Raw genomic sequence first — 24,752 nt, forward strand, 5'->3', positions numbered from 1 at the left:
CGTCACATCAGGGAGGTGTGCCCTCTAGCTATCCACGCCCCCTCCTTAGTCACTAGTTATAGATAACTTTCACCCTTCCGCCGGCCACCCCAGCCCCAGGGAAGAACGTTCCTTTGGTGGGTGTCGGCAAATGGGGGCCGGAGTCCAGAGGCGGGGCTAGCGCGCGCTCCCAAACTGCTGGCTCTTTCCTCCCGCCCTTTCCCTGCCTTTCCGTTCGAACGGCTGGGGCTCTGCCTGCTCGCTGCCCATTGGCTGGCTCTCGGTGGCGTCACCGCCTCGGGTCCTCGCCCCCTTCGTCTTTGCGCCAGCCCTGGAAGCACGGGGCGGGACGTCCCCGGGAAGCGGCGCGCACGCCCGCCGACTCCCTCGCGCCAACCGCCGACGGCCGCCGCCCGGTGAAGGAGGGGCTCAGTCCTCCCAGGTGCCGCGCGCAGGAGGGGACACGCGTGCGCAAAAGGGCTGTGGGTGGGGCGCGACTCGCCACGGGGAGGGCGGGGCTGGGGCTAACGGCGAGTGGAGGGCGGGGCGCGCGAGGGAGGAGGGCGTGGTGGGGGCATCGAGAGGGGTGAATGGAGGGCGGGGCCGTGAACTGGGGCCGGGGGGCGGGACTTGGAGTGACCATGGGGGGTGGGGCAGCTAACGGATGTGGCATGGGGCGGGGGACCAGGCCGGAGGCGGGCTGCCGGGAGGGGGGATTCCCTCGTGCCCCAAGGGCGAATATCAGGTCGGAGGAAGGGGCTGAGGGGATTCCCTCTCGCACCCGGTCCGACTCTTCGCTCCCCAAGCCGCGGAGGGCCAGCCTCTTCCTTGGCGCCCTCCAGGCCTGTTGGAGGTGAGGGAGGTGGGGTGAGGTGGTGCCCGCCCTCCCCCTCCGGCTCCTCCTTTCCCCCAGTCCTCCCCTCCCACCACCCTCCCCCCCAACCGGTCCGTCCCTCCCCTCCCTCCCTCCCGCCCTCCCCCCCGCCGCCTCCTCCTCCTGCCGCTGCCGCTGCTTTGGCTGCTGCGTCATACGCCCCAGAGCCGCCGGGACGGAGGGGCTGGGCCTGGGGACCCCCCGGCCTCCGCCTGCACGCCCCCCCACGCCCGGACGTGCCCTCTCCGCGCGGGGGACTCGCCTAGGTCTCCTACGTCTGCCCCTGCCCGGCTCCCGGCGGCCCCAGCTGTCACCGGTAAGGAGGCGGCAGGAGGCGTCGGTGGGGGGGCAGGGAGCCGGGGGTCGGCGCGGGGCGCGGGCGGGAGAGCCTCGCCGCCTTGGCCTCGGGTCCGGGCTGGGCCGACACAAGTCGCTTCTCGGACTTGCCGTCCTGGGGAGTAGAGACCGGGACTGGGACACGCCCCCCTCCCGGGGCACTCAGAGAAGTTGTCTAACCCGGGGGCAGGGAGACCCGAATTTGAGGGTGACCTGACATAACCTGGCACCAGGATGATTGTTCTTAATGAGACACGCAGGCCTGGGGAGACAGCCGTTTCTGCTCTGGAAAACATCTCCAGAAAAGGTCCCAAAACACATCTCTGGGCAACAGGACACCCTAATTATGATACGTCTAAACTGAGTAGCCTTTGCTTCTACAACCATAATTTCTCCTAAAATTTCAAGGCCAGTATATAATATCCCAGGAGAGCTCTGGAAGCTGGGAAACTAGCAACTAGGTTTGGGGTCGGGGGGAGGCCAGTTACCGAGAGGAGAACCAGTCACTAGAGTTGGAAGAGGACTCAAAAAGCTGGTGATGGGTGCCCAGTGGTTTCCTATCCAGGTGTCTCAGGGATTTGGAGATGGGGGCACAGATACTTCATTCTTGACGGCAAAATAGGCAAAGAAAATGGGGAAGCTGGCCGGCCCGGTGGCTCACGCCTGTAATCCCAGCACTTTGGGAAGCTGAGGTGGGTGGATCATGAGGTCAGGAGTTCGAGACCAGTTTGGCCAACATGGCCAACACCTCATCTCTACTAAAAATACAAAAATTAGCCAGGCATGGTGGCATGCGCCTGTAATCCCACCTACTTGGGAGACTGAGGCAGGAGAATTGCCTGAACCCGGGAGGTGGAGATTGCAGTGAGCCAAGATTGTGCCACTGCACTCCAGCCTGGGCGACAGAGCAAAACTCCATCTCAGAAAAAAAAAAAAAAAAAAAAAAAAAAAAGAGAAAAAGAAAATGGGGAAGGTTTCTCAGCATTCATGACGTTCTCTTCCCCATTTCTTTTCTGGCTAGGCCCCCCCAGGATGCAATGGCGCAGCCCCCCCGGCTGAGCCGCTCTGCTGCCTCCTCACTTTGGGACCCAGCTTCTCCTGCTCCCACCTCTGGCCCCAGGCCTCGGCTTTGGGAGGGTCAAGATGTGCTGGCCAGATGGACTGATGGGCTGCTATACTTGGGTACCATCAAAAAGGTAAGATCCACCTCTGACCTTCTTCCTAGTCCTCTTATCTAATTCTGGTTCCCATTTCATCCTCTTTGCTCACCCATTCCAGGTGGACAGTGCTAGGGAGGTGTGTCTGGTCCAGTTTGAGGATGATTCACAGTTTCTGGTTCTGTGGAAAGACATTAGCCCTGGTAAGACTCTAGAGACCTGAGATTGCACATCCCATGGAAAACAAACCTGGCCTAGAGGGGCAGAAAGAGACTTAAGGGCAGGCCCCATGACACTGTGTTCTCTCACAGCTGCCCTCCCTGGAGAGGAACTCCTCTGTTGTGTCTGTCGCTCTGAGACTGTAGTCCCTGGGAACCGGCTGGTCAGCTGTGAGAAGTGTCGCCATGGTGAGAGGGCAGGTCACCTGAATGGTCCAGCTTGCTCTTCCCTTCAGGAAGGTCCCTATGTCACCTGTCCTGGCCTTAGTCCCCAAACCACTGCTCTGGCCAGGCTGCTTAGCCCTATCTTAGTCCTCATCCCCTTTCAGCCGAGGGAGAAGCAGCCATGGAAAGGGGTGGTATAACCTTTGCAGGCAGAGGATGGTTTAAATGCATCCTTTTCTAACCATATGACCTTGGACAAGTCCCTTAACCCCTAGGAGCCTCAGTTCCCTGACCTGTAAAATAAGGATAATGCACCCCCTCATCAAGACCATGGTCAAGGATTAAATGAGATGGGTAAAGACTATTCCTGTCCCAATACCAAGCACATACAGGTAATGCAATAAGTGGTCTACTATTATCACTCTTCAGCTTATCACCAGGACTGCCATGTTCCCAGGGCTCCAGCCCCTGGAGAGGGAGAGGGCACATCCTGGGTATGCCGCCAGTGTGTCTTTGCAATCGCCACCAAGGTAAAGGCACTTCCCTGTTACCCTTCCTGTGGGAGCCTCCCATCCACAGCCTCTCCCAAGCCTTTTCCTCTCCCCACCCCTGAAGCCACCCACCTGTCCTGTCTCTGCAGAGGGGAGGTGCCCTGAAGAAGGGCCCCTATGCCCGGGCCATGCTGGGTATGAAGCTCTCTCTGCCATATGGACTGAAGGGGCTGGACTGGGATGCTGGACATCTGAGCAACCGACAGCAGAGTTACTGTTACTGTGGTGGCCCTGGGGAGTGAGTAATGAGAGGGGAGCAGACTGTGGAATGAATGATGTGGTGGTGGATCCCAGGAAATGAAGGAAAAAGAACAGGATGAGGGTAGCACTCAGGGGGATGGGAGGTAAGTTTAGGGTTTGGGGCAGTTATGGGGAAGGGGGTTTCTGGAGGCCAGAAGTCCTGTGTTCCCCCTCAGGTGGAACCTGAAAATGCTGCAGTGCCGGAGCTGCCTGCAGTGGTTCCATGAGGCCTGCACCCAGTGTCTGAGCAAGCCCCTCCTCTATGGGGACAGGTGAGACCAAGGCAGACTCTCTAGGAGCCAAGGATGCCCTCTTTCTTCGTGATCCACCCTCAGTTCTCCCACGCCCTTCTCTACTCCAGTCTCTTCCCAACCTCTGCAGCGTTACCTCACCTGTTCGCCCCATCCTTGCTTGTGAGTCTTCCAGGGGATGGCATAGTTTTCCTGTGTAAGTGTGTTTGCTCCCTCTTGCCCATGTCCAGGTTCTACGAATTTGAATGCTGTGTGTGTCGCGGGGGCCCTGAGAAAGTCCGGAGACTACAGCTTCGCTGGTGAGCTGGATTGGGCATGACCTCAGTGTAACTTCACACCCCCAGTATTTCACTCTGTATGCCCCAACCTCCCACCTCAGGACTCCCCTGGTTCTTAAAATGCCTCTGTGGTTTTGAAAACTTTGTTTTTCCAGGGTGGATGTGGCCCATCTTGTCCTGTATCACCTCAGCGTTTGCTGTAAGAAGAAATACTTTGATTTTGATCGTGAGATCCTCCCCTTCACTTCTGAGAATTGGGACAGTTTGCTCCTGGGGGAGGTAAGGGATAGTGCAGTTTTGGGGGTTGGGATGGGACAGGGAGATGTAGTAGAAAGGGGAAGAGAAGAAATCACTGCTCCCCTGGCCCCATTTTTCTTCATTTCTCCCAGCTTTCAGACACCCCCAAAGGAGAACGTTCTTCCAAGCTCCTCTCTGCTCTCAACAGCCACAAGGACCGGTGAGTTGGAGGGAAGAGGAGGCAAGGATGAGGCTCGGAAAGAGATGGAGAGTGGAAGCCTGGAAGGGGAGGGGCTTGCAACCCACCTGGAAGACTGTGACTGAAAAGGATTGAGGAATGGCGTAAGGAGGAACCTTTTTTTACAGCACTGACCCTATATCATTTCTCTTCTTGCCCCAGTTTCATTTCAGGGAGAGAGATTAAGAAGAGGAAATGTTTGTTTGGTCTCCATGCTCGGATGCCTCCCCCTGTGGAGCCCCCTACTGGAGATGGAGCACTCACCAGGTCACTGGTCCAGGGGGGATGGGGGAAATTCTCAGGGTGTTAGTCCTGGGGGGTATATGTATAGAGATGGGGAGGTCTTGGGGGTGTCCGGGAGGGGGCTGGGGGGATAAGGAGGCCTCTTACAGCTTCCCTTCAGGGCAGGGCCCTGGGGGAGGGGTCTCACGTCCCCTGGGGAAGCGCCGGAGGCCGGAGCCAGAGCCCCTGAGGAGGAGGCAGAAGGGGAAAGTGGAGGAGCTGGGGCCACCCTCAGCAGTGCGCAATCAGCCCGAGCCCCGGGAGCAGAGGGAGCGGGCTCATCTGCAGAGGGCACTGCAGGTACTGGAGCAGGGGGAACCCTATGGAGCAAATGGTGGGGTGTGGGAAGGAGTCAAGGATTATCTCTCAGGCGTTTGCCCCCTCTTCTAGGCCTCAGTGTCTCCACCATCCCCCAGCCCTAACCAGAGTTACCAGGGCAGCAGCGGCTACAACTTCCGGCCCACAGATGCCCGCTGCCTGCCCAGGTCAGTGCTCCTCTGCCCCTCCCCCACAAAATATGCTCCCAGTTATTCACATCTTCTGGACTTTATCACCCAGAATTCTTTTCCCTCTCCCCCTTGGCTACCCACTTCTTGGCCTAGACCGACTTCTAGAACTAGTGTCTGGTAGCCAGTATTTTGGGGAAGGGAGTCCCTTGGGGGTAGTGTTTGAGCTCTGCACTTCCCAGGGGGAGAAGGTCCTGTTCCCCTGCTTCAGGTCCTGACTTTCCCCACTCCAACCCCAGCAGCCCCATCCGGATGTTTGCTTCCTTCCACCCTTCTGCCAGCACCGCAGGGACCTCTGGGGACGGTGAACCCCCAGACAGGTGAGATTCTGTCTTCTATTACCAGTGATGCTTCTCTTCCCCTCTATGTGCTCAAGTCTCCTAGTCTCTAACGCTGTTTCTCTGATTCACATGTGCTCTCCATTTCTGCCCATTTCTTACAATTGCCTTCTCTCCCTAGGTCACCCCTGGAACTTCACATTGGTTTCCCCACAGACATCCCTAAAAGTGCCCCCCACTCGATGACTGCCTCATCTTCCTCAGTCTCATCCCCATCCCCAGGTCTTCCTAGACGCTCAGCACCCCCTTCTCCCCTGTGCCGTAGTTTGTCTCCTGGGACTGGGGGAGGAGTCCGAGGTGGGGTTGGTTACCTGTCCCGAGGGGACCCTGTCCGGGTCCTTGCTCGGAGAGTACGGCCTGATGGCTCTGTGCAGTACTTGGTTGAGTGGGGAGGAGGGGGCATCTTCTGAACAGCCTGCCTCTGCCCAGCTCCCCATTCACACACACCGGCACTTTCATACCCTGACCTCTGACCTCACCTACAGCTGGGATGTACCTGGAGAGATAGGGGGTAGTTCTCCCTACTGCCCAGGCTGGAATCCAAGAGTGGGGGGTGGGGAAGAGACACTCTTCTCTACCCTCCTTCATGATTCCTGACCCCTCCCATCCTTCCCATTTCCTTTGATGTTATTTTGTTACAGCTTTTTAAATATTTTTTAAAATTATTTAACCCCTGGGGGCAGAGACTGAGGAGGGAGGATGATAAGGGATCCCGGACTCTGTATGATTGAAATAAAGAGAAATAAACAAATCTAGCAGCTCTGAGTCATTCTGAAAGATGTAGAGAATACAGGGACTAGAAGCACTTATATTCTCCCAACAAATTTGCATACATGACAAGGAAAAAACAGGCAAAAGGCAGAGAGACCCAAAGACAGGATTTATTGGGGGCCCAGTCATCACCTGGAAGTCAGAAGGCGAAGTATTGAGGGGATCACGGCAGGAACAGGGTTCATCATGGCAGGACTGTGCTAGAGTCAGAAACTGACTCTGTGACCTGGCGCACCCACTGCAGGTACGGAAAGTTCCCCTGTTCCACAGGCAATGCGATTACCTCGGCCACTTCGTAAGGGTGCACAGAACTACAAGATAGGTGGGTGGGGGAAGGGGGTTACTCAAAGATTTACCCAAAGGAACCCACTCCCTCACACACAAGCCCTAGACTGCCCAGCAAGTCACACCCACACAGTACACACCCTCACCCCATCCATCTCAAAGTTCTCACCGAACAAAATCTGTCAAAGCTGGGACCAAGGAACTTTGGGTTTTAATCATCTAAGGGACAAAGATAAACATGGTTGAATCAAGGAGTGGGATTGAGTTCAGTTTCTCAGAAGAGGGGTAAAGGCTAAAGGGGTCAGGGATTGGGGATATTTTGTTGGGTGGGGGAAATGTTTCTCACCATCAGCACCTCACTGTCTTCCTCGATCTTCCCTTTCCACTCATAGCTGAAAGGTCAGAGGCGGAGAGTTGTGGGGAGCAAAGAATTTCCCCCAGGAAAGAGGTTCCCAGTCAGCTCCTACAGTTAGGTTAACCCCCCAACTCCTATGACTCACATGGATGTAATCTGAGGGATGAGGTTGACGCAGGCTGCTAGGCGCTTCTCCACCACGGCCCTGGAGTGAAGAGACAGTCCCATTCAGAGTACCCTATGACCCCAGTTTTTGTACTGGCAGCCCAGAGACAGGCTTCCAGAGCTGGAGAAAGGAGGAAGCAGCACTCTTCTGCCCCACCCCCAACTCTCCCTTCATGATCATCCTTTCTCGCTGCACATCGAGGTCCCTACCTGGCGATCTCCTTGGCGACCTTCTCGTTGGGGCAAGTGACAAAGGCTGCAGAGACCGAGCCCGGAACGTAGCCGGAGCCGGAATCCGAGGCTGGCGAGGGCTGGGTGGGAGGGCTTCCAGACGCCATGGTCAGCAGGACTCGGGGTAGCAACAAAAGGCGGGAGGCCACAGGCAGCAGCGCCGGCATCCAAACAAAAGACAGGAGCAGAGAGGCCTGAGAGCAGGAGGCGAATTCGATCTCTCCTCACAAACAGCCCAGGAAATTACACCCGGGGAACCCTTCGCTTAGATCCTCAGGCTCTGCCCTCCCTCTGACGCACCCCTGAAGAATGCCCCTGAAGGTGAGAGAGAAACTTAGAAAATAAAGCAAAGGCTCATTTCACTCACACCTCAGGGGGCCAACCTCTGGGATTTGGGGTGCAGGTAGCGGTCGAGGCTTCGAGGACCGGAAGGGGCGGGGCGGGGCCGGTCACTCACCACTCCGCCGAGCAGGACCGCGGGAGCCCGCCCCCCACTCATGCGGCCTACGCTGGTACAGGAGAGTTGATCTCAAAGGCCACACGTCACACGGAGAAACAACCCCAGGAAGAGCGGCCTCTTCTTACCTGGGTGGCAGCCACGTGATTAGAAAACAGCGCGCACCATGTGACAGTAGAAGAAGGACCACCCGCGCCTCCAGAGCCAGCCAATCCTGGCCCTCTCATGGCGCGGTTTGCCCGCCTCCTGGTGAGGGAGGAGCCATGGGAGACTTGACCAATCGACCACCGCATCTGCAGACGTGCGCGGAAATGGCACGCCCGTTTCCGTGTGAACCCGAAACTACCACTTGCTGGCTGCTGAGAGCCGCTGCGGCGTTCCACTGTCACGTGAGGGGGCCGGTCCTCTCCGGCGGCGGCACTCAGTGAGTGACGCCAAGTGGCCAATCACAGGCCAGCTCCGCAGGCCACGTGAGGCGAGAGCTGGCTCCAGGAAAGGGAGGGCCAGAGACCCCGCATAGTCGATGCGTCAGGCTGTGGAGTGGGGAATCATCCTTAAACCCCACAGTGTGCCTAGTGACCTCCCCTGCACTGTTTCCGAGGCCTTAAGGAGTGGGAGGGTCTGAGAAGGACCCTTCACTCCAACCTCAGGGGTTAAGAGAGCGCCCCCTGCCCTTTTAGTTGGGACAGAGATATGCCTGGGTTTGGGAATGAACAACCCTGGGTAGCAGGGAGTGATTAGGCAGGCACGGGCATGGCAAGACAATAGCTAGGTGACGAAAGAAGCATTTTAAAACAGAGCGAAACCCTGTAAATGTGGTAGAGGATGGTGAAAATGGGGCCTAGCCATCTTAATTGAAAACCCAAAGCTTGAGACAGACTACTGAATCAGAGAGAAGGAGAACGAGGGCTGCAGGATGGGGACAGTGGTGATGGTCCTTCTGTCCCCTCTTCCATGCCTATTCCACTCCCCAGGATTGGTCCACCTCTCAGCCTCGGGTCTTCTTTCCCTAACCCATCCCCCGAGGAGCCAGGACCTGCCCTACATAACTTCCCTGGGGCCCAAGCACATCCTGTGACCCAAAAATGGAGAGAGGGGCCAATGAGAGGCAGAGAGGTGGGAGGAGGTGCAGAGAAAAAAGCTCTTGCCACTGCCCCCACCCAATATTTCCCCTCCCTTCAAGGTCTGAGGTCATTGGTCTGGTGGTGGGGATGCCTCGGAGTTTCCCAGGCTGACGTCAGGGTTATACCTCTCGGAGGTTCTAGGGCAGGGAAGTGGGGAGGGGAGGTTCCCTGAGATCTCTGTCTTTGAGTTTGGAGTTTGTCTCTGAGACAGATTTCGGAGGGGTCTTTCAGTATTTGTGCGGAGATCTTTCTTAGGATTGAGTTTCCTTTTATGCTTTTGGTTTGGGGGGGTTTCTATGTTTCAGGATCTGTGGTTGCACTCTGAGGTCTTTCGAAGTCTTCTTCATAAATTTTGGGTCTCTGAGTTGTCCATCTCCGGACCAGCTGAAGTCTCTATCTCCCCTTAAGTCAGGAGTGTATCTGTCTCTAAGTTATCAGTCTCTGAGATCTGAGTCTGGGGTCTCTCTCTAGGTCTGAGTTCTCTAAGCTCCAATTCTACACCTGGCTCTTTCTGAATCTGGGCCTCATCTTTTTCTGAGTCTAGGTCTCAGGTCCTGGTCCCTGAAATCATCATCTCAGGGTCTGGAGTCTAAGATGTCTGTAGGTATGGAGAACCCTTTTGAGACTGGATTTTCAGATTTTGATCTTGGGCTCCTCTCTCTGGGGGATCTGGGGTCGTTTTTTCCTTAAATCAGGAGTCTCTTTTCCTCTAGATTTTGGGCCTGTGTCTCAAATTAACCCATAGTGGGGGGCGGTGAAGTATCTTTCTCTGTGGGTCTAGGGTCTCTCTGTCTCAGGGTCTGGGGTCTGCATCTTTAGGACCTCTGTCTGTCTCTGGTGTGTTTTTGAGTCAGGGGTCTCTCTCTCTCACAATCTGGGCCTCCCCGAGTAGGGGTGGGGGCTGCAGAGTCTCTCCCTCCTCCTCCTCCTCCTGCTCTCTTCGCTCTCGCTCGCTCCCCCGCCCCCCCTCTCTCTCGGCTGCCGCTGCTGCCGTTGGCTCTTATTCTCCTCCTCCTCCTCCTCTCTCCTCCTCTCTGCTTCTCTCTGCTCCTCTCTCCTCCTCTCTCCTCCTCCTCCTCCTCCACCTCCTCCTCCTTCTCCCCCTCTTTCTCCCCCTCTTTCTCTCTTCTTTCTCCCCCGTCCCCCCGCCCCCTCCCCCCAGGCCTGATGAGCAGGTCTCGAGCCTCCATCCATCGGGGGAGCATCCCCGCGATGTCCTATGCCCCCTTCAGAGGTACGTGGTGGGGGGAGGGGGAGGGCCATATGGGGGGCAACAGGGGGAGGGGCAGGGGGCGGGGGAGAGTCGGGGCCGAGGGAAGGGAGCGGCTGAAATGGAGGGAGAGGGGAGGACCGGGAAGGCAGGGGTGGGAGCAACCGGGAAGGAGGGATTGGAGGCCAGAGGGATAGGGGTAGATAAGGGATGGAGGGGCCAGGAAATGGGCCTTGAAAGGGGGCTGAAGGGAAAATGATGAAGGGGAAAGAAAGCGCCAGAAAGGGGTGGGAAGGTAGAAGGATTGGGTTGGGGAAAAAGCTGCAGAAATAATTTGGGGGTGGGAGCTGAGTGATGAGGAAAACATCAAGGAAATAGAGGGACAGAGTCTTGGGAGAGGGGCTAGGAAGGAGAAATGAAAACATAGGGGTGAAAAGAGAAGCCAAGAAGATGTGGGGGGAGAATTTGATGGGGGACTCAGAGTATGGTAAGGGGCGGAAAAAGAGAGGAGGATGGAGGGAGAGAAGGGGCCAGATGGAGAGAGAGGGAGGCAGTGGGGGGCGGGGGGATGGAGGGTCCAGATGGAGGGAAGAGAGAAGAGAGAGGGAATGGTGGGGGAGGGGAGACCAGGGCAGGGGGAGGGCCAAATTATGTGTGCTTGGGGGGGTGGTAGTACAAGTAAGATTAAACGATGGGAGTAGGGGACGGGTTAGGATCCTGCCCCAGACTCTGAGCCTCTTAAAGACTCTTGACCAGTAAAATGTAACCTCTGGGGTCTTAATGCTGTCTTCACTTCATCACTTTTACCCCCTGCCCCCACCCCTCCAATCCTTATTTCCATTCCCCCTCCCTCCTCTGCTGTCCATCACCTATATCTTTCCCCCCATATGGTGTCCGCTCCTTATATGAGTCCCCCTTCTGTCCTTCCCCTATATCAGTCCCCTCTCTGGTGTTCCTTGCCTCTCTCTATCTCTTTTCTATGTGGTCGCTCCCTTATATCTCTATCGCTTCTCTACTAGTCGGTCTTGACCCCTTGTCATAGCCCCCGCATTAGGTCTGCCTCCTTTGCTCTGACACATGTCCAGTCGAGCCCTTCAGGTGTATTCCCTTGCCCCTGGGCATTTACCATCATTTCTGCCTCCTTTTCTATCTACTCCAATTATTTGTCTCCCAGACCATTCCTTGTCACCACAAGTCTGTGCCTACCCACTTTCCCTTAATACCTCAACTCTTATTATCATTTCTCTTTTCTTGTCTCCTCTACCTATTGGGGTGTTGGAGATTTGGGGTACAAAGACACAGGTTTTGATGATTAGAACAAGGGATCCCCATCTCAGCCCTTGAGGGATTTCTCATCTTAGTAAAAATTTCCCGTTTCTCAGCCATGTTCCTCTGCCTCTTGCATCTGCCTCCCAGAATCATTCTTCACCAAGTCCAGACAGTATTTATGTGTGTGTGTGTGTGTGTGTTTCTAGAGTTGTTCCTAAGTTCCCTGCTGCCAGGAGAAAGATGCCTTCTGAAGTCTAACCTGCCTCCCTTGGCTGCAGCCTGAACCAGCCCTTTCCCCAAATGCTTATGTGTATCAACAGATTTTTCCTCTGGGTATACCAAGTGTCTAAGTGCGGTGGGCATGTTGCCTGCAATGTCTGTAGTTTCAGAGGCTAGGTATTGGTGATCTCTGTGTCTAGAGAACATTAGTTAGTCTCTGAGATGGGTTGAGATAGAGTTTCAAAGTATGTGGTTTCTAGATGGTGGACATTCTGAGGGTTCATCGCTCACTGTGATCTGGAGGTTGGGTAAATTTGAGAGACATATATATAGACAGAAAAGGGCTGAATTTGCAAAACTCTGCTACTCAGTGCATTCTGTTGGAATGAAGCTCAAAGACCAGTTCTCCTGCAATATACTCATGGTTATCCCATAAAGGTGTCAGAGTTTGATCTTTTTTCCATCTAAAATCTGATACCTTAAGCCTAATTTCTAGCTCTTTGCTGTTGCCAATGTGACATCTCTCTTACTTCAATAGGGCCTGTGTGGCATTGGGGTTTAAAGGAGAGGCAGTTTGCAGGGAGAGTGGCATGGCAAGAACAACAGAGCTGGGGAAGGAGGACCCTGGGCTCATCTCAGCCATGGGTGACACTTGGTCTACTGTTCTCTCTTCTGAAAGTTTTGTTCCCATCTCCAGCTCTTGTCTTTGGAGCCCCCTCTATGTCACCAGGCCTGGATATTCCATTCTTTCCCCCTGACATCTTTCTTCCTCAAGCTCCTCACTGTGCCTTGGGAAGACTCCTGACCTATGGAGTGGCTTCCATCCTGTCCACTGAGACTAGGTGGTGGGGGCAGTGTTGAATCTCTGGGCACTGAATGGGGGAAGAGATAAATTTGGTCTCTACTCGTCCAAACAAGGGCATATTTCCCAGCTTCTGCCCTGGCCCCTCCACAGGCAGAGGCCGACAAAAGCCATCTTCTCCTTACCACCAGAAGAACCAGAACTTTCCCTAAAGGATGAACAGGGTTGAACTAGGGGAGGAGGGCACGGAGGAGGGAAGAGTTGGGAGGGGAGCCCCTCTCATGTCTCTGACTGTGAACAGGTAAGCTCCCCGACTTCTTCTTTTCTAGATATTTAGCCCTCAGAATCTCATGATCCCAATGTTCCTACACACACACCCCATCCTTCTTTCCCACAGCCGTGTAGCTTTCCTCATACTCTTTTATAGAGGGGTGGTGCCACCTTCCAAGTTCTTGTCTTCTGCAGCTATTTGGATGCCTTCCTCTACCCAGATATCTGACACCAACTTCTCTGTTTTTCTCCTGCCAATTTTGCGGCACCTCCACCTTATTTTCCTGAAGTAGATGGAGAGCTCCTTCATCTTTCTCTGCCCCCAAACGTGTACTTTCTCTGTCATATAATTCCCATCCCTGAAACTCTGCATTTCTTCCCCTAAGTCTCCAGAGCCTTCTGTGATGTGATCCTCTCCTCTTTTCCCCTATGCATAAATGCTTGTCTTGTGTTCCTTTAGAGTTGCCAGGTGCCTCACTTTCAACTGTGATCTCCTGAAGGCCGGTGGGGTCCCCTTCTCACTTTGTGGACTCTCTTCTTGCCATTTTAGGCCTCTGCTTCCAAATGCATAGAGCCTCCCTTACTGTTTCTGTGTGTCTCTGTCCTCCAGATGTACGGGGACCCTCTATGCACCGAACCCAATACGTTCATTCCCCGTATGATCGTCCTGGTTGGAACCCTCGGTTCTGCATCATCTCGGGGAACCAGCTGCTCATGCTGGATGAGGACGAGGTGAGCAGGGTGAGAAGGCTGGGAAAACGCATGTGGGAGCATGGGGAGAGTCCTCATTAGTGAAGGGGAGCCACAAAGAAGGCAGACAAAGAAGAAACATTTGCAAATGGCAGGAGGGTGGCCATTGAGACTTGGGTTGGAGTGTGACAAGAGGGGTAGTCATTCTCTCATCTTGGGCAGGGAGTCTTTGAGGGTTATGAGCTGTGTTGGGGAGGAGATGTGGTTCTGAAGATTTTGGGGGTGGGGAGGCTCCTGTTTTCACACTGTCCATATTGTAGGATAGGTTAGAATGGGGAAGGGGAACTGAAGGGTTTGGAGAAGGGGTGAAGACATGGAAAGCCCTCCCCACCAAAGCAATCCTCAGGACCCCTCTCTGCTTTGCCCACTGAGCAAGACTCCCAGTCCTTTCTCCATCAGGGGGCAGAGTGCAAGGAGAGAAATTGCAGGACCCAGAGAAAAGGCAGGGGATAGAGAAGGTTTTAGGTAGCTGGAGGATACTGGGAGAGAAGACTGAGGTCAGTGGATCTTGGCATGATGCGGGTGAAGACTGGGAGGGTGACGGTGACTGAGATCAAGGTTTAGAGAGACACTGAGAGGGCTTCTGTAAGGGACTGGTTGGACATCAGGAAGGAATATAAGGGAGGGGAACTGGGAGTATGTGGAGTTATCTAAAGGAGTACGAGTGGAGTAGGGGCAGGGACTAGCCAGAGTAAAGGAGATGAAACGGACAGAGGCCTCTTATGGGAGGTGGTGGCCAGGTATGGAGATCTGAGAGCCAGGGGAGTGTGGGTTCTGATTTGGGAGCTGGGTCAGCAGGAGTGTCCATTGGAGGAAATAGAGGATGAAAACTGGAAGGGTTCCCCACAAGTGTGAGTCAGGGAATGGGGGTGATTTGGGGGACAAGCTTTAAAAAAATGGTAGGGTAGCCTGGAAAACCAAACGTGGTGAGAGATGGGCCCTGAAAGTTATTGGGAATGGTGTCATGAGGAAGGGTTAGAATTCGAGTCAGGGCTAACTAGAGTGTCAAGGGACCTGTGGGGGCAGGTGAGAGTGTGGAGAGATGGCTGGGTAGACAGCTTCCAGGCCACAGAGTAAAATAGAGGTGTTAAGGAGAGGATATGGTGACTTTGAAAGGAGAGGTGGCTTGGGGAGTCTAAGTTTTGGACACCATTGGGAGACATTTGAGTGACTGTGGTCAAACCCCTAGAACAAGGTTTGGAGTCTGTAGGAGAAATGGGGGAAACTGGAACCAAGAGTGGGGACTGTTATAGGGATGAAGAGGGAAGACAATGGATTGGGGTAATGAAGGAATGACAGAGATAGGGACAGACTGAAGGGACCAGTGGCCAGCAAGCTGAGGGGCAGTAGGAATGGCCGGTCTGGAGCAGGAAGGGCGTGTGTGTGGGAGGGGGAGTAGATGGAATTGGGAAAATGAGCAGCCTGAACAGACGCAGGGAGTTGGAATTGGATGGGTGGTGGAACTGGGGCTGGAGGATAGTGAGGGGTCTGTTCCTGTGGCTCTTTGTAGAGGTGGAGGAGACTGCAGGGGTGGAGGTGTATGGAGGTAGGGATGGAGGTGGACAGGGGGAGTGGGGTGTGAAGCTTAGGGAAAGGTGATGGCTGAGGGGAAGAAGGGAACTGAGAGATGCTGGGTCGGGTGATGGAAGGAGATGAAAGGTGGGGGAAGGTGACCAGGCCCTCTGGGGGGAGGGGAGGTTGGGTCCCAGTCTGGCCGCAAGCCGGGCCGTGGGAGGGAGACAAGCTGTGGATCCTGATTATAAATGCAGCTTCTGCTACCCCCGTGACAGGCTCGGAGGGAGAGAAGGGGGTAAGGGAGGTGGGAGGTTGGGAGGAAAGCAGGGAGAATGGAGGAACTGAAGGTCAAGGGAAAACTGGATTCAGGAAGTAGCTAACTTCTGAAGAGTTGCACAAGAGCTGAGTAGGGTTTGGGAGAATTCTTGGGAAGGTGTTTCAAGACAAATGGAGGGAGAAGAGGGTGGGACGGCAAAGAATGATAGAGAGAGACGGGGGGAGAGAAGGGAGAGATCCAGTCACCAAGTGTGGAGGGGCCGGGGCAGAAAAAGTGGGCAGGCTTAGGGGGAAAGGGAGGCCCGCCCTTCTTGGGAGGGGGCAGAGGGGGGAAGAGGGAGGGGAGGGGCGGCGTGGGCCAGGGAGGTCTGACACACCCCCACCTCCGCTAGATACACCCCCTACTGATCCGGGACCGGAGGAGCGAGTCCAGTCGCAACAAACTGCTGAGACGCACAGTCTCCGTGCCGGTGGAGGGGCGGCCCCACGGCGAGCATGGTACGGCGGCCGAGCAGGCTCTCATGACCCGGACAGGCGCGGGGAGAGGGCTGAAGGTGGACCGGGCTGGCGGGGCGGGGGCGTCGGGGAGCGGCGGGAGCTGGCCGGGGGCGGGAGAAGGCGGAGACAAAGTCTCGCTTCCCGAGGGGAGATGGCGCCCTCCTCTGGAAGGTGGAGCGGGACAGGGGCTGTGGGTGAGAGGCCCCTGTGGGTCCTCGCTCGGCTTCGCTCCCTTTCTCCTCTCCAGCAGTGAAGTTTGACTATTTTCCTGGTGCTTGTAAAAATAGTCTCCTTAGATCTTTAGCTTCCAGTCCGTGTGTTCCTGCCCCTGCCCCTCCCAGCCCCTGGTCTGGGATCTTGGAAAGAATGACCTAGTTCCTGCCCTCCCCCCAGACCTCTGCCCCACCCCTATGCTCCTGATTCTTCTTCCGGACCTTCAGTCCTTGAGGTCTCCTTTTCTTGCCCCCTTTTTTCTCCTCTCATCAGCTGCTTCTATTTTCTGCAATTGTATCACCTCCTTTCTCTTTCCTCCCTGATTTCTCTTATTTTCTGTACCCCTCTTGATTACCCCGTCCCTCCCCTCTGCTCCCGGCGAAAGTCCATCAGACTCCCATCTCATCTCCTTTCTGTCTGTAGAGCTATCTGCGCGGTCTGTCTCTCCAACTCTCTCCCTCTCTCCATCTGTCTCTTCCCCTCCCTCCCCCTTTCTGCCCCCCCCAACCCCCTCTTTAGTCATTTAAAAAAAGATTTTTGTCTTCCTGAGAAGTTCGCTTAAAAGGTTTCCATGGGAACAGTGAGGGGAGATGAAGGCAGAGAACAGAGATCTGCAGCCAAGGTGCAGAGAGACGCCCTCAGCCCCCGGAAACCCCCTCGTCACTGCCCCCTTCCACTGCATTTCCCTTCCCGGACCCAGAGATCCAGGTTCCCCATTCCTCCAACCCCCAGGTGACCCCTTTTTCCCACCAGCTCCCCCTCCCCTCAGGAATTCAAGCTACCAGTTTCTCTCCCTTAGAGAGCCAGTGACCTGTCCCCATCCTTTGGCTCCTTCCAGCCTTCTGATAGGTCCAGGCCCTACTAGCCTTGTGGGCCGGTTTGGGGACCTTGGGTGGGTGGGTGGGTGGTCAGGGATGTGTGTCATTGTCATGGAAACCCCATACCATCGGGGTGTGTGGGTAGCACATCTCTGTGAGGCAAAGTCAGGTGGTGGTGGAGTGTATACAGAGAATGTGTGTGATGTCTGTCACATCTGTGTGTATATGTATATGTGTGTATGTCATGTTCATGTCTGGGGAAGATGTGTGTGTTTGTGTGCATGTGTGTATACCTGCGTTTCCAGGCCAGAATGGTCACATGCTCATAGACCATGTTTATCATGTGTCCTGTGGTTGGCAGATCTGCCCACTTATTCCCCATCTTTCTCCTTATCCTGAGTCCTCAGTGTCTAGGGGTCTCTAGCGGGGGTCTCTCGTGTGTTTTGGGTGGGGACACCGTGTGTGTTTGGAGTTGAGGTGGCATGTGGAGGTTGCTGTATTGGAGTTCAGTAGGGGCTGGGAGGGGTTCCAGGGGCATATGTATTTGGGGGGAGGGCTTAGCGAAAGTTGATAGGAGGTGAACGTTTAGGGTCTTCAGGCAGACATGGAATGTGTAAAGGGCATGGAGGATGTGCAGTGGACATAGGGGTCGTTGGGACCTTGGGGACTTGGCTATGCAAAGGTGTTTGCTGAGGCTGTGGACTCTCCAGCCCGGGAGAGGTCGCCGGACCTTTGAGGGGCATTGGAATCCTGGGCTCCTCCTCTGCTGGGTGGAGCCGCGAACCCTCGTTCTCTCCGCGGTTTTGTGTGTGTGGGGGGGTCCTGCTCAGGAGGGGATGGTGGGTGGCCTGGTTTGTTTTGGGGGTCCCCTTGCCCCCCTCCCCCGTCTCTCTCGCGCTGTCTCCGGGCGACGGGGCTCGTGACAGAGGCGGCCACGGCAGCAGCGGTCGCCTAGCAACGGCGGCGGGGCCCGGGCAACGGCGGCAGCGGCGGGAGCGGCGGCGGAGGGAGCCGTTCCCGCGGCCGTCACCGCGCGGCCGTCCCGGCCGTCCCGGGCCCCGCCGCCGCCCCCACCGCGCCCGGCGGCGCGAGCCGGTCCGTACCGCCCCCTCTCCCTCCGCACCCCGCCCTTCCCCCGCGCAGGGGCGGGGCCCCTCCCCCACCGGGGACACCCCTGACCCCCCCGGGGGGGCGGTGCGAGGTAAGGGCGGGGCCGGGCGGACTAGGAGCGCGCGTGGAGGGGGGGCGCCGCGCGCGTGGGGCGGGGGCGCGCGTGTGCGTGGGCGCGGGGAGGGGGTGGGGAAGCCGCGGTGGCGGCGGCGGCGGCGGCAGCTGCTCCCTCCGCATGTTCTCGCTGCATCTTCCGAGTGGGGGGAGTTATGGTAACCGGAGGGGGACAGCGGAGGACGGGAGGGTCGGGGACTGGCCTCGTGCGGACAGGGTCTTGAGCACGCGGGGGCGGCCGGTGTGTGTGGGATCTTGGAGCCCCTGGTGGAAGGAGCAGCCCGTGTGTCCGCGTGTGTGTTCGTGCCCATGCTCGTGTCTTCTGTGTGTCGGTGCCATGTGCACACGGGGGCCCAGTTCCTCGTGCACACATGTGCAGCCAGCCTTGTGCAAGTGTGTCCTGTCTTATCTTGCCTCTGCCTGTTTCTTGCCTAGGGGGCTGTTGGGCCAGCCACGGGCTTGTGGGGCAGTCCGCGGCCTTGCTGGTCCATGTCACCTCTGACCCTGAGCGTGCATATCCCTGGCTGGGGCTCACCTCCTGTCAGCCTTCTGTGTGTGGGAATGTGTGGCCCTATGAGCAGGATTTTCTGTGTCCCTGGTGGCAGGTGTGTGTCTTTGCATGTGTGTTCCAGCACTGGCCTGAGTATCTGTGTCAATCCCAGTATGGGTGTCCAGGGCGTGTCTGGATGTGGGTGGTGTGGCTTGGGGGAGTAAGTGTGTGAATGTGTTCCTTGGAATTCTACTGTGTATGAAACACCTTTGGGCTGGGCAGGTGTAAGCCCTGCTTGGTCAGTAAGTGGGGACAGAAAAGCTCAAAAAGGGAAGAAATGGGGTAAAGAGGAAAAGTGGGGAGGAGATAGGAGAGAAGAAATGAGAGAGGCTTGAAGAAGAGAGCAGACAGCAGGCCAGGGAGAAAGAATAGCTGGAGAATGGGAATGTGGGAGAAAGCCGAGCCAGACTTAGAAGAGAGAACAGGGGATAAGAGCTTAAGATGGGGAACTAGATAGAGATGGTGGGAGAAGAAGGGGTCTGGGAGCTGGGGAGGCAGTGGGGAGGAGAGAGTCAGGCCTTCTGGTAAAGTGATCTCTGAAAGAAGAAAGGGAAGAAGATGGGAGAAAGCACTGGATTCTTGTAGGCCTTGTAGGATCAGGCTTGGTTTTGGATCAGGAAAGGCCACTCAGGCATACGGGCTGGCTCACAGTGAGGCCTTGTCATGGCAGGGACTGTCATTAGAGGTTCATATCCCCAGCACAGAGTTCTGTCTCCCATTTCTCTGCTCTGTGTCCAACCCTGTTCTTCGCCCTTCTCTGGCAACCTCCCTCCCCTGGCTCCCCTTGAGAGCTGCCAGCTGGGTGTGGAGAGGAAGAAAGGCCAAAGGGAAGGTTAGGGATTCAGAGGGCAGGGGGAGAGTCTGTGGGTGATGGCAAGATAAGAGATGTTGGAGGGGCAGGAGTCCAAGCCCTTGCTGTGTGTGTGTGAGTGCCATTGTGTGTGTACACAGGGTGTGTACATGTGTGGGTGTGTGCACAATGCCTGTGTTACGGGTTTGTGTAGGTGGCTGTTATGTGTGTGCATGCGTGTATACATCATGCAGGCATGGGACATGGAGACCCAGGATCACAGTTTGTGCTTTTCAGGTTTGCTGTGTGTGTGTGTACACGGGTGTGTGTTGTTTTCTCTGTACATGTCACTGCATGCGGCACTAATAACAGGATGTTCTGTGTTTCTGTCACTCTGCCCCCCTTTTCTCTGTGTTTCTGCTATTCTTTTCCTGCGGCAACAAAAGTCTTTAATAAGCATATGTGTATGTGACCTCTGTGTACCTGTGACTTATGAGTGAGTTCATGGATCTTAGTTCTTGGTAATATGTGTAAGGTTATATTACTTCCAAGAACCAAGCAAGCCAATTAGCAAATTTGTTCTTCTGTTAATGCTTTAGTTCCAAAGCAGAATTTTAATGCATTTAAAGTTAGACTTTATGCCTTTATTAGGTGAGCTTGCACATGAAAATAATGGCTGAGCTCGGTTCCCTGAAATGAGAGTGAGGCAGCCATACCTGAGAAATGCAGAAAAAATGTTACTAGGGAAGAGATATCCTGAACCATTGGATGCATTGCTTAGTGTGTACCAGAAGGATAATTAACACATTTGCTCCTGGTTTTTCTTTACTCTGGTGGCAATCTTGGATGCCTGTGTTAGAGTGAGAGAAGGGCTGGGGGAGGAAAGGGGGTTGTCCTGAGACAGAGTGGATGTGGTTGTACTTTTCACGTGAATGAAAGGATGTTTGTGCTTCTGAGATATGGGGATACCTTTCTGTGGTCAGGATCACGGTGTACTCAAGCATGTATTTCAGGGGTTAAACTGGAATTCCCTTGCATGGGGACATGCGTGTCTTAGGGTTATAGGTCCATTTCTGTAGTGTGCTGTCCACATGATTGCCCAAGAGACTTGGGCCACAAAGTCCACACCAGCAGCTCTCATGTGGGTAACTGGGTTCAAGTATGTACTCCCTTGTTGCAGTGCTCACATATGTCAAAGCATGTATCCTGTGGGGTGTGTGGGCCTCAGGGTCTCAGAATGTGGATCCGTGCTATGCCCGTGCTCACAGTTGTCTGTATGTCTCAAAAGCACATAGATCCCCAGTTATTTTTTTGTATTGTGGTTCTCATATACACGTACCTCCACAGCTCAGTATATGTTTCTGTACTATACACCTGTTCCTGAGGGAGTGATAGGGTTCTCGTGTCATGGGGTCCACATTTTTGTATGCAAACCTTCTAACACCTGGGTTTTACAGGTAAAGGGAAGGTGGGGACTGATTCTAGGGCAGTTTGCAGGCAACCTGCAATTCTGGAAGCAGATAGTGAAAATATAATTGTGGTCCTCCCTTGTTCTGTTCTGGAACCTAGAGGGTTAACAGGCAGCTCTTCCGGTCCACCCCCCTCCTTCCAGCCTGTAGCTTCTTGTTGCCGTGGAGATGGTGGCCCCGCCCCTGATGCAGCACCTGCCCCCCCATTGGCTGCAGTGGTGACTGTGGGGCTGAGGGGGGAGCCCAGGCCTGGGCAGCCATTCTGGAGCTGGAGCCGGAGCTTGGCATCCCCCCACTTACATTCTCTTCCAGCCCCTCGGCCCCTCTAAATTCCCTTGCAGCCGAGCCTCAGCTTCCTTTTTCAGAGCTTGCCATCCCTCTAGGCTCTTGGCAGACTGAGCTGCATCCGCATTCACCTCCCCTCCTCCTCCTCTCCCTATCCTTACTTGGGAGTCCCCAGAACCCCCACTGCCCATCCTTCCTGCTCCCTGCCCACTCCCCTGCATTCTTTGCTTTTCCCCTCCCCCCCAACCTTCTGAGCCCCTGCCACTGCAGTGCACGTGGAACCGGCTCCTTCTCCCCTCCCCCCACCTGCCCCTTCCTTGGATTTTCTGTCCCCGGCTTCTACTCCTGCTACTCCTCACAGGTCTCTTCCAAGACCTCCCCCTCCAGTCCAGGGAGGGGGTCATGGGAGGCAGCCCTGGCCCTCCAGACAGACAGGGGTTCCAGGAGGTGGGGGGCAGGTGGAAGATGTGCCCACCAGGGGGAAGAGGAAAGCCTGCCTACGGGCAATGACCTTTAACCCATCTTTCCCCACAGCTAGCCCCTTCTGGGGTGGGTGGGCACCAGGGACCTAGCCTCCCTGGATCTTTGGTGTCCTTCATTACTGGGGTTTTACTGACCCTCTCAGCCATGCTCCCCTGCTGACTGCCAGCCCCAGTCATGGGCCTAAGGCCTCCCACCCCATCCCCCTCAGGGGGCTCCTGCTCAGGTTCCTTGCCCCCTCCTTCCCGCTGCCAGCCTCTCCGCCGTCGCTGCTCTTCCTGCTGCTTTCCGGGGGGTAGGTGAGGCCGGAGCTGAGGGGCAGAGGGAGGTGGGGGCATGCACTGGGGTCAGGGGTGGGAACCTGGGTTAACAGCGTCTCTCCTGGCCCCCTCCCAAACTTCCCTTCTGGCCATTTCCTCCCTTCCAGAATACCACTTGGGTCGCTCGAGGAGGAAGAGTGTCCCAGGGGGAAAGCAGTACAGCATGGAGGGTGCCCCTGCTGCGCCCTTCCGGCCCTCGGTGAGTGGTGCCTACCAGATGTGGCTCAGCTGGGCCTCCTCCCCTCCAGCCCCAACTGGGGCCCTAGGAGTCTGAGAAAGAGGGCAGGAGGGGGAGAGAGGGAGTGAGAGTGAGAAAAAGAGTGTGTGTGTGTGTCTCCCCACCTCTTTGGTTTCCCCCTTCTTGGCTATGCCCCCCTGCTTCTGAGACCAGCCCTCCCACCTTCTCCAAGCTGTGTGTGTGTGTATGTGTGTGTGTGTGTGTGTGTGTGTGTCTGTGCTTGCACTGTACCCGTGGGAGCAAGGAAGACAAACTGGTATTAGGGTTCCTATCCCCCTTTCCTCACCTCTGGAGACTTCCCTTTTCCCCATCCCACTTTCATCCAGGGGCTCTCTACCAGCTGAGGGATGAGTAGGTAGAACTGACACTGCCCCAACCCACCCCATCCCCATTTCCCCCCCAGCAAGGCTTCCTGAGCCGACGGCTAAAAAGCTCCATCAAACGAACGAAGTCACAACCCAAACTTGACCGGACTAGCAGCTTTCGCCAGATCCTGCCTCGCTTCCGAAGTGCTGACCATGACCGGTACAGGGGCTGGAGCATGTGGGATGAGATTGATGTAATGTAGGGTCTCTTGTGTGAGATGCAGAGGGAGGGGGTTATCTGTGTGCAAAGGTTGAAGGATTCAACTCAAGTTGGTTGGGGGATGTCACGGGGCAGGGGACAGAACAGAAAAGAACTAGAATAGGGATCTGTGAGCAGCAGGAGAGGGGTAGGGTGGCAGAGAGAAGACAGACAGGGAGGCTGGAAAGGGAATGAAGGTGAAGCCAAGGAGGGACTCCTCAGGGACTCCTCAGGCTAAGAAGGATGGGCTCTAGCCCAGGATCAAAGGAGCTGTACAAGAGGAGAGTGACCCTGGAGGAATGTTTAAGGAATGCAGGGAAGGGGTTGGTAGGTGAGTGAGCAATAGGCTCTAGGTGGAAGGGTGTCAGGGAAGGTCAGGAAATACAGGGGCAGCAGGTTGGAGTGGGGCTGGGGGTGGCTGAATGAATGGATGATGGCTAGGGCTCAAGGACCTCATCAGTGAGGGAAGAGACAGTATAGAGCATGGCAGAGAAGGGGAGGCTGGGACAGGTGTGTAGGGTGACAGAATGGGGAGCAATCCATGGACTGAGGCATGAAGAAGCAGCCCGCGGAGAAGTCCAGAAGGCACTGTCCCTGAGGCCAGGCTGAAGGAGACCTCCACTGTTTGCCTTTGTTGCCTGCCATTTGGGGTTCCTCTCTGGGTTTCCCCCTCACCCAGTCACTCCCCAGGGAGAACCATGCCCTCCCTTTCCCCCATGTCTGGCCACCCCCAGTATTGGGCAGGTAGGGAGGTTGGGATAAAGTGAGTCACACCTTTCCCTGCCCCCCTCCCATGTTGCCAGAGCTGGATTTGGGGCCGGCAGGGGGTGAGGGCATGGTATTCCTGGCCGCGGGGGCGGGGGGGGGGTCCGGGGGCCGGGGGAGCGTCGCGCTGACGGCAGCCAGAGCCTGCGATGACGGGGCTGCTATAAATAACTTCTTGGAGGCTCCCACACCCGAGCTCCCCTCCGCTTTCCCACTGCTCTCTACTCTTCATCCCCTGCCCATCTCCATACCGCTTTTGTATTGCTGTCCTACCCCTCATTATTCCATGCCCCCAGCCCCCTTTATCTTCTGCCCTCCTGCAGTGATTTTTTTGCATTCCATCCCCTCTTAGCCCTCACCTCGGTTCTCCCGGCCATCTCTCCAGTTGGCCCTCCTCTTCTCCTGTCCTCTGTCTTGCTGCACATGCCTTTGTCTCCCCCTTTCTCCTTCTTGCCTAGTCCCTGTATTCTGTCTTTTATCCTCTTTCAGCTCTTTTCTGCCCACAGCTTTCTCCTATTTCTTATGCTTTTCCCTTACTCTTTCCCCTGCTTCTGCTAAAACTTGTCCTCTTATGCTGTGTTCATTCATTCTTTGAATCATTAAGTATTTATCAGGCACTAGCCGTGTGCCAGGCCCAGGCTAGACATATCTCTTCTCTGTGCCTTCACTTCTTTACTTCCACTTTTTCCTTTATACTGAGGCTCTGGTTTCTGGGGTTACCTGGAGGTACTACCTAGAAGTGCCCCAGGCCCACTTTGTTCTCTCCTTTTTTTTTTTTTCCTTTTCTGCCATGGTCCATTTCTGGGTTGAGATATTTCTAGGTGTCCCCAGTCCTCCCAATCCCTTAGGTGTGAGATGGTGGGAGTTTCTTTTTTTTCCTTTTTTAAAAAAAAATAGAAATAGGGTCTCACTGTGTTGCCCAGACTGGTCTTGAACTCCTGGGCTCAAGTGACCCTCCCACCTCGGCCTTTGAAAGTGTTGGGATTATAGGCATGAGCCACCAGGCCCAGCTGGAGCAGGGGAGTTCCTTAAAGGATTCTGATTTTTCTCACATCCCTCACGTCCTTCCTGATAGGCAGGGTTTCTTTCTGTGTCTGTTTGGGAAGGCTGTTCAGGGGGCCTTCTCTCCAAGTCTCCATCCTGGAACAGACTGATGATGCAGGGTACCTATGTGTCTAAGAAGAGTAGG

The 24,752-nt window shown here is 55.6% G+C and overlaps 3 protein-coding genes across 19 annotated transcripts in view; 2 read left to right on the forward strand and 1 right to left on the reverse strand.

Annotated features, from left to right (window-relative positions):
* The first annotated feature begins 201 nt into the window (after positions 1-201).
* On the forward strand, positions 202-6,401 carry PHF1 (PHD finger protein 1). 12 transcript variants are annotated; one of them, XM_024249129.3, is made up of 15 exons: positions 202-421; positions 2,211-2,385; positions 2,468-2,549; positions 2,658-2,753; positions 3,159-3,259; positions 3,370-3,518; positions 3,697-3,792; positions 4,002-4,070; positions 4,205-4,328; positions 4,439-4,506; positions 4,687-4,791; positions 4,917-5,106; positions 5,197-5,291; positions 5,552-5,632; positions 5,772-6,401. In XM_024249129.3, the coding sequence occupies exons 2-15, from the start codon at positions 2,227-2,229 to the stop codon at positions 6,058-6,060; spliced, it is 1,704 nt and encodes a 567-aa protein (XP_024104897.1). In that variant the 5' UTR covers positions 202-421; positions 2,211-2,226; the 3' UTR covers positions 6,061-6,401. The 12 variants fall into 12 exon arrangements, 9 of the variants coding, with proteins under 9 accessions (XP_024104897.1, XP_063581523.1, XP_054413379.1 ...); XM_063725453.1 differs by having other exon boundaries at positions 293-421; positions 5,177-5,291; XM_054557404.2 differs by having other exon boundaries at positions 293-421; positions 5,555-5,632.
* Positions 6,402-6,515: 114 nt separating this feature from the next.
* On the reverse strand, positions 6,516-8,293 carry CUTA (cutA divalent cation tolerance homolog). Of its 3 annotated transcripts, none has more exons than XM_002816754.6 (6): positions 8,043-8,293; positions 7,437-7,651; positions 7,207-7,266; positions 7,053-7,098; positions 6,876-6,925; positions 6,516-6,732 (listed from the first exon to the last, which is right to left on the reverse strand). In XM_002816754.6, exons 1-6 carry the CDS (start codon positions 8,205-8,207, stop codon positions 6,606-6,608), a joined length of 663 nt encoding a protein of 220 aa, XP_002816800.1. In that variant the 5' UTR covers positions 8,208-8,293; the 3' UTR covers positions 6,516-6,605. The 3 variants fall into 3 exon arrangements, with proteins under 3 accessions (XP_002816800.1, XP_002816801.1, XP_063581524.1); XM_002816755.6 differs by having other exon boundaries at positions 7,915-8,090; XM_063725454.1 differs by lacking the exon at positions 8,043-8,293 and adding an exon at positions 7,827-7,879.
* The window catches only part of SYNGAP1 (synaptic Ras GTPase activating protein 1), a 39,126-nt gene continuing 22,657 nt past the window's right edge, over positions 8,284-24,752 (forward strand). For all 4 annotated transcript variants that reach the window (XM_054557392.2, XM_024249111.3, XM_054557398.2 and 1 more), the window contains exons 1-5: positions 8,284-10,272; positions 13,419-13,540; positions 15,742-15,847; positions 22,104-22,195; positions 22,638-22,759. In XM_054557392.2, the coding sequence (XP_054413367.1) occupies positions 10,206-10,272; positions 13,419-13,540; positions 15,742-15,847; positions 22,104-22,195; positions 22,638-22,759 (509 nt within the window). In that variant the 5' untranslated portion in view covers positions 8,284-10,205. The remainder of the gene's footprint in view (positions 10,273-13,418; positions 13,541-15,741; positions 15,848-22,103; positions 22,196-22,637; positions 22,760-24,752) is intronic.

The sequence above is a fragment of the Pongo abelii genome, chromosome 5 (assembly GCF_028885655.2).
Source record: "Pongo abelii isolate AG06213 chromosome 5, NHGRI_mPonAbe1-v2.0_pri, whole genome shotgun sequence".
Lineage (NCBI taxonomy): Eukaryota > Metazoa > Chordata > Mammalia > Primates > Hominidae > Pongo > Pongo abelii.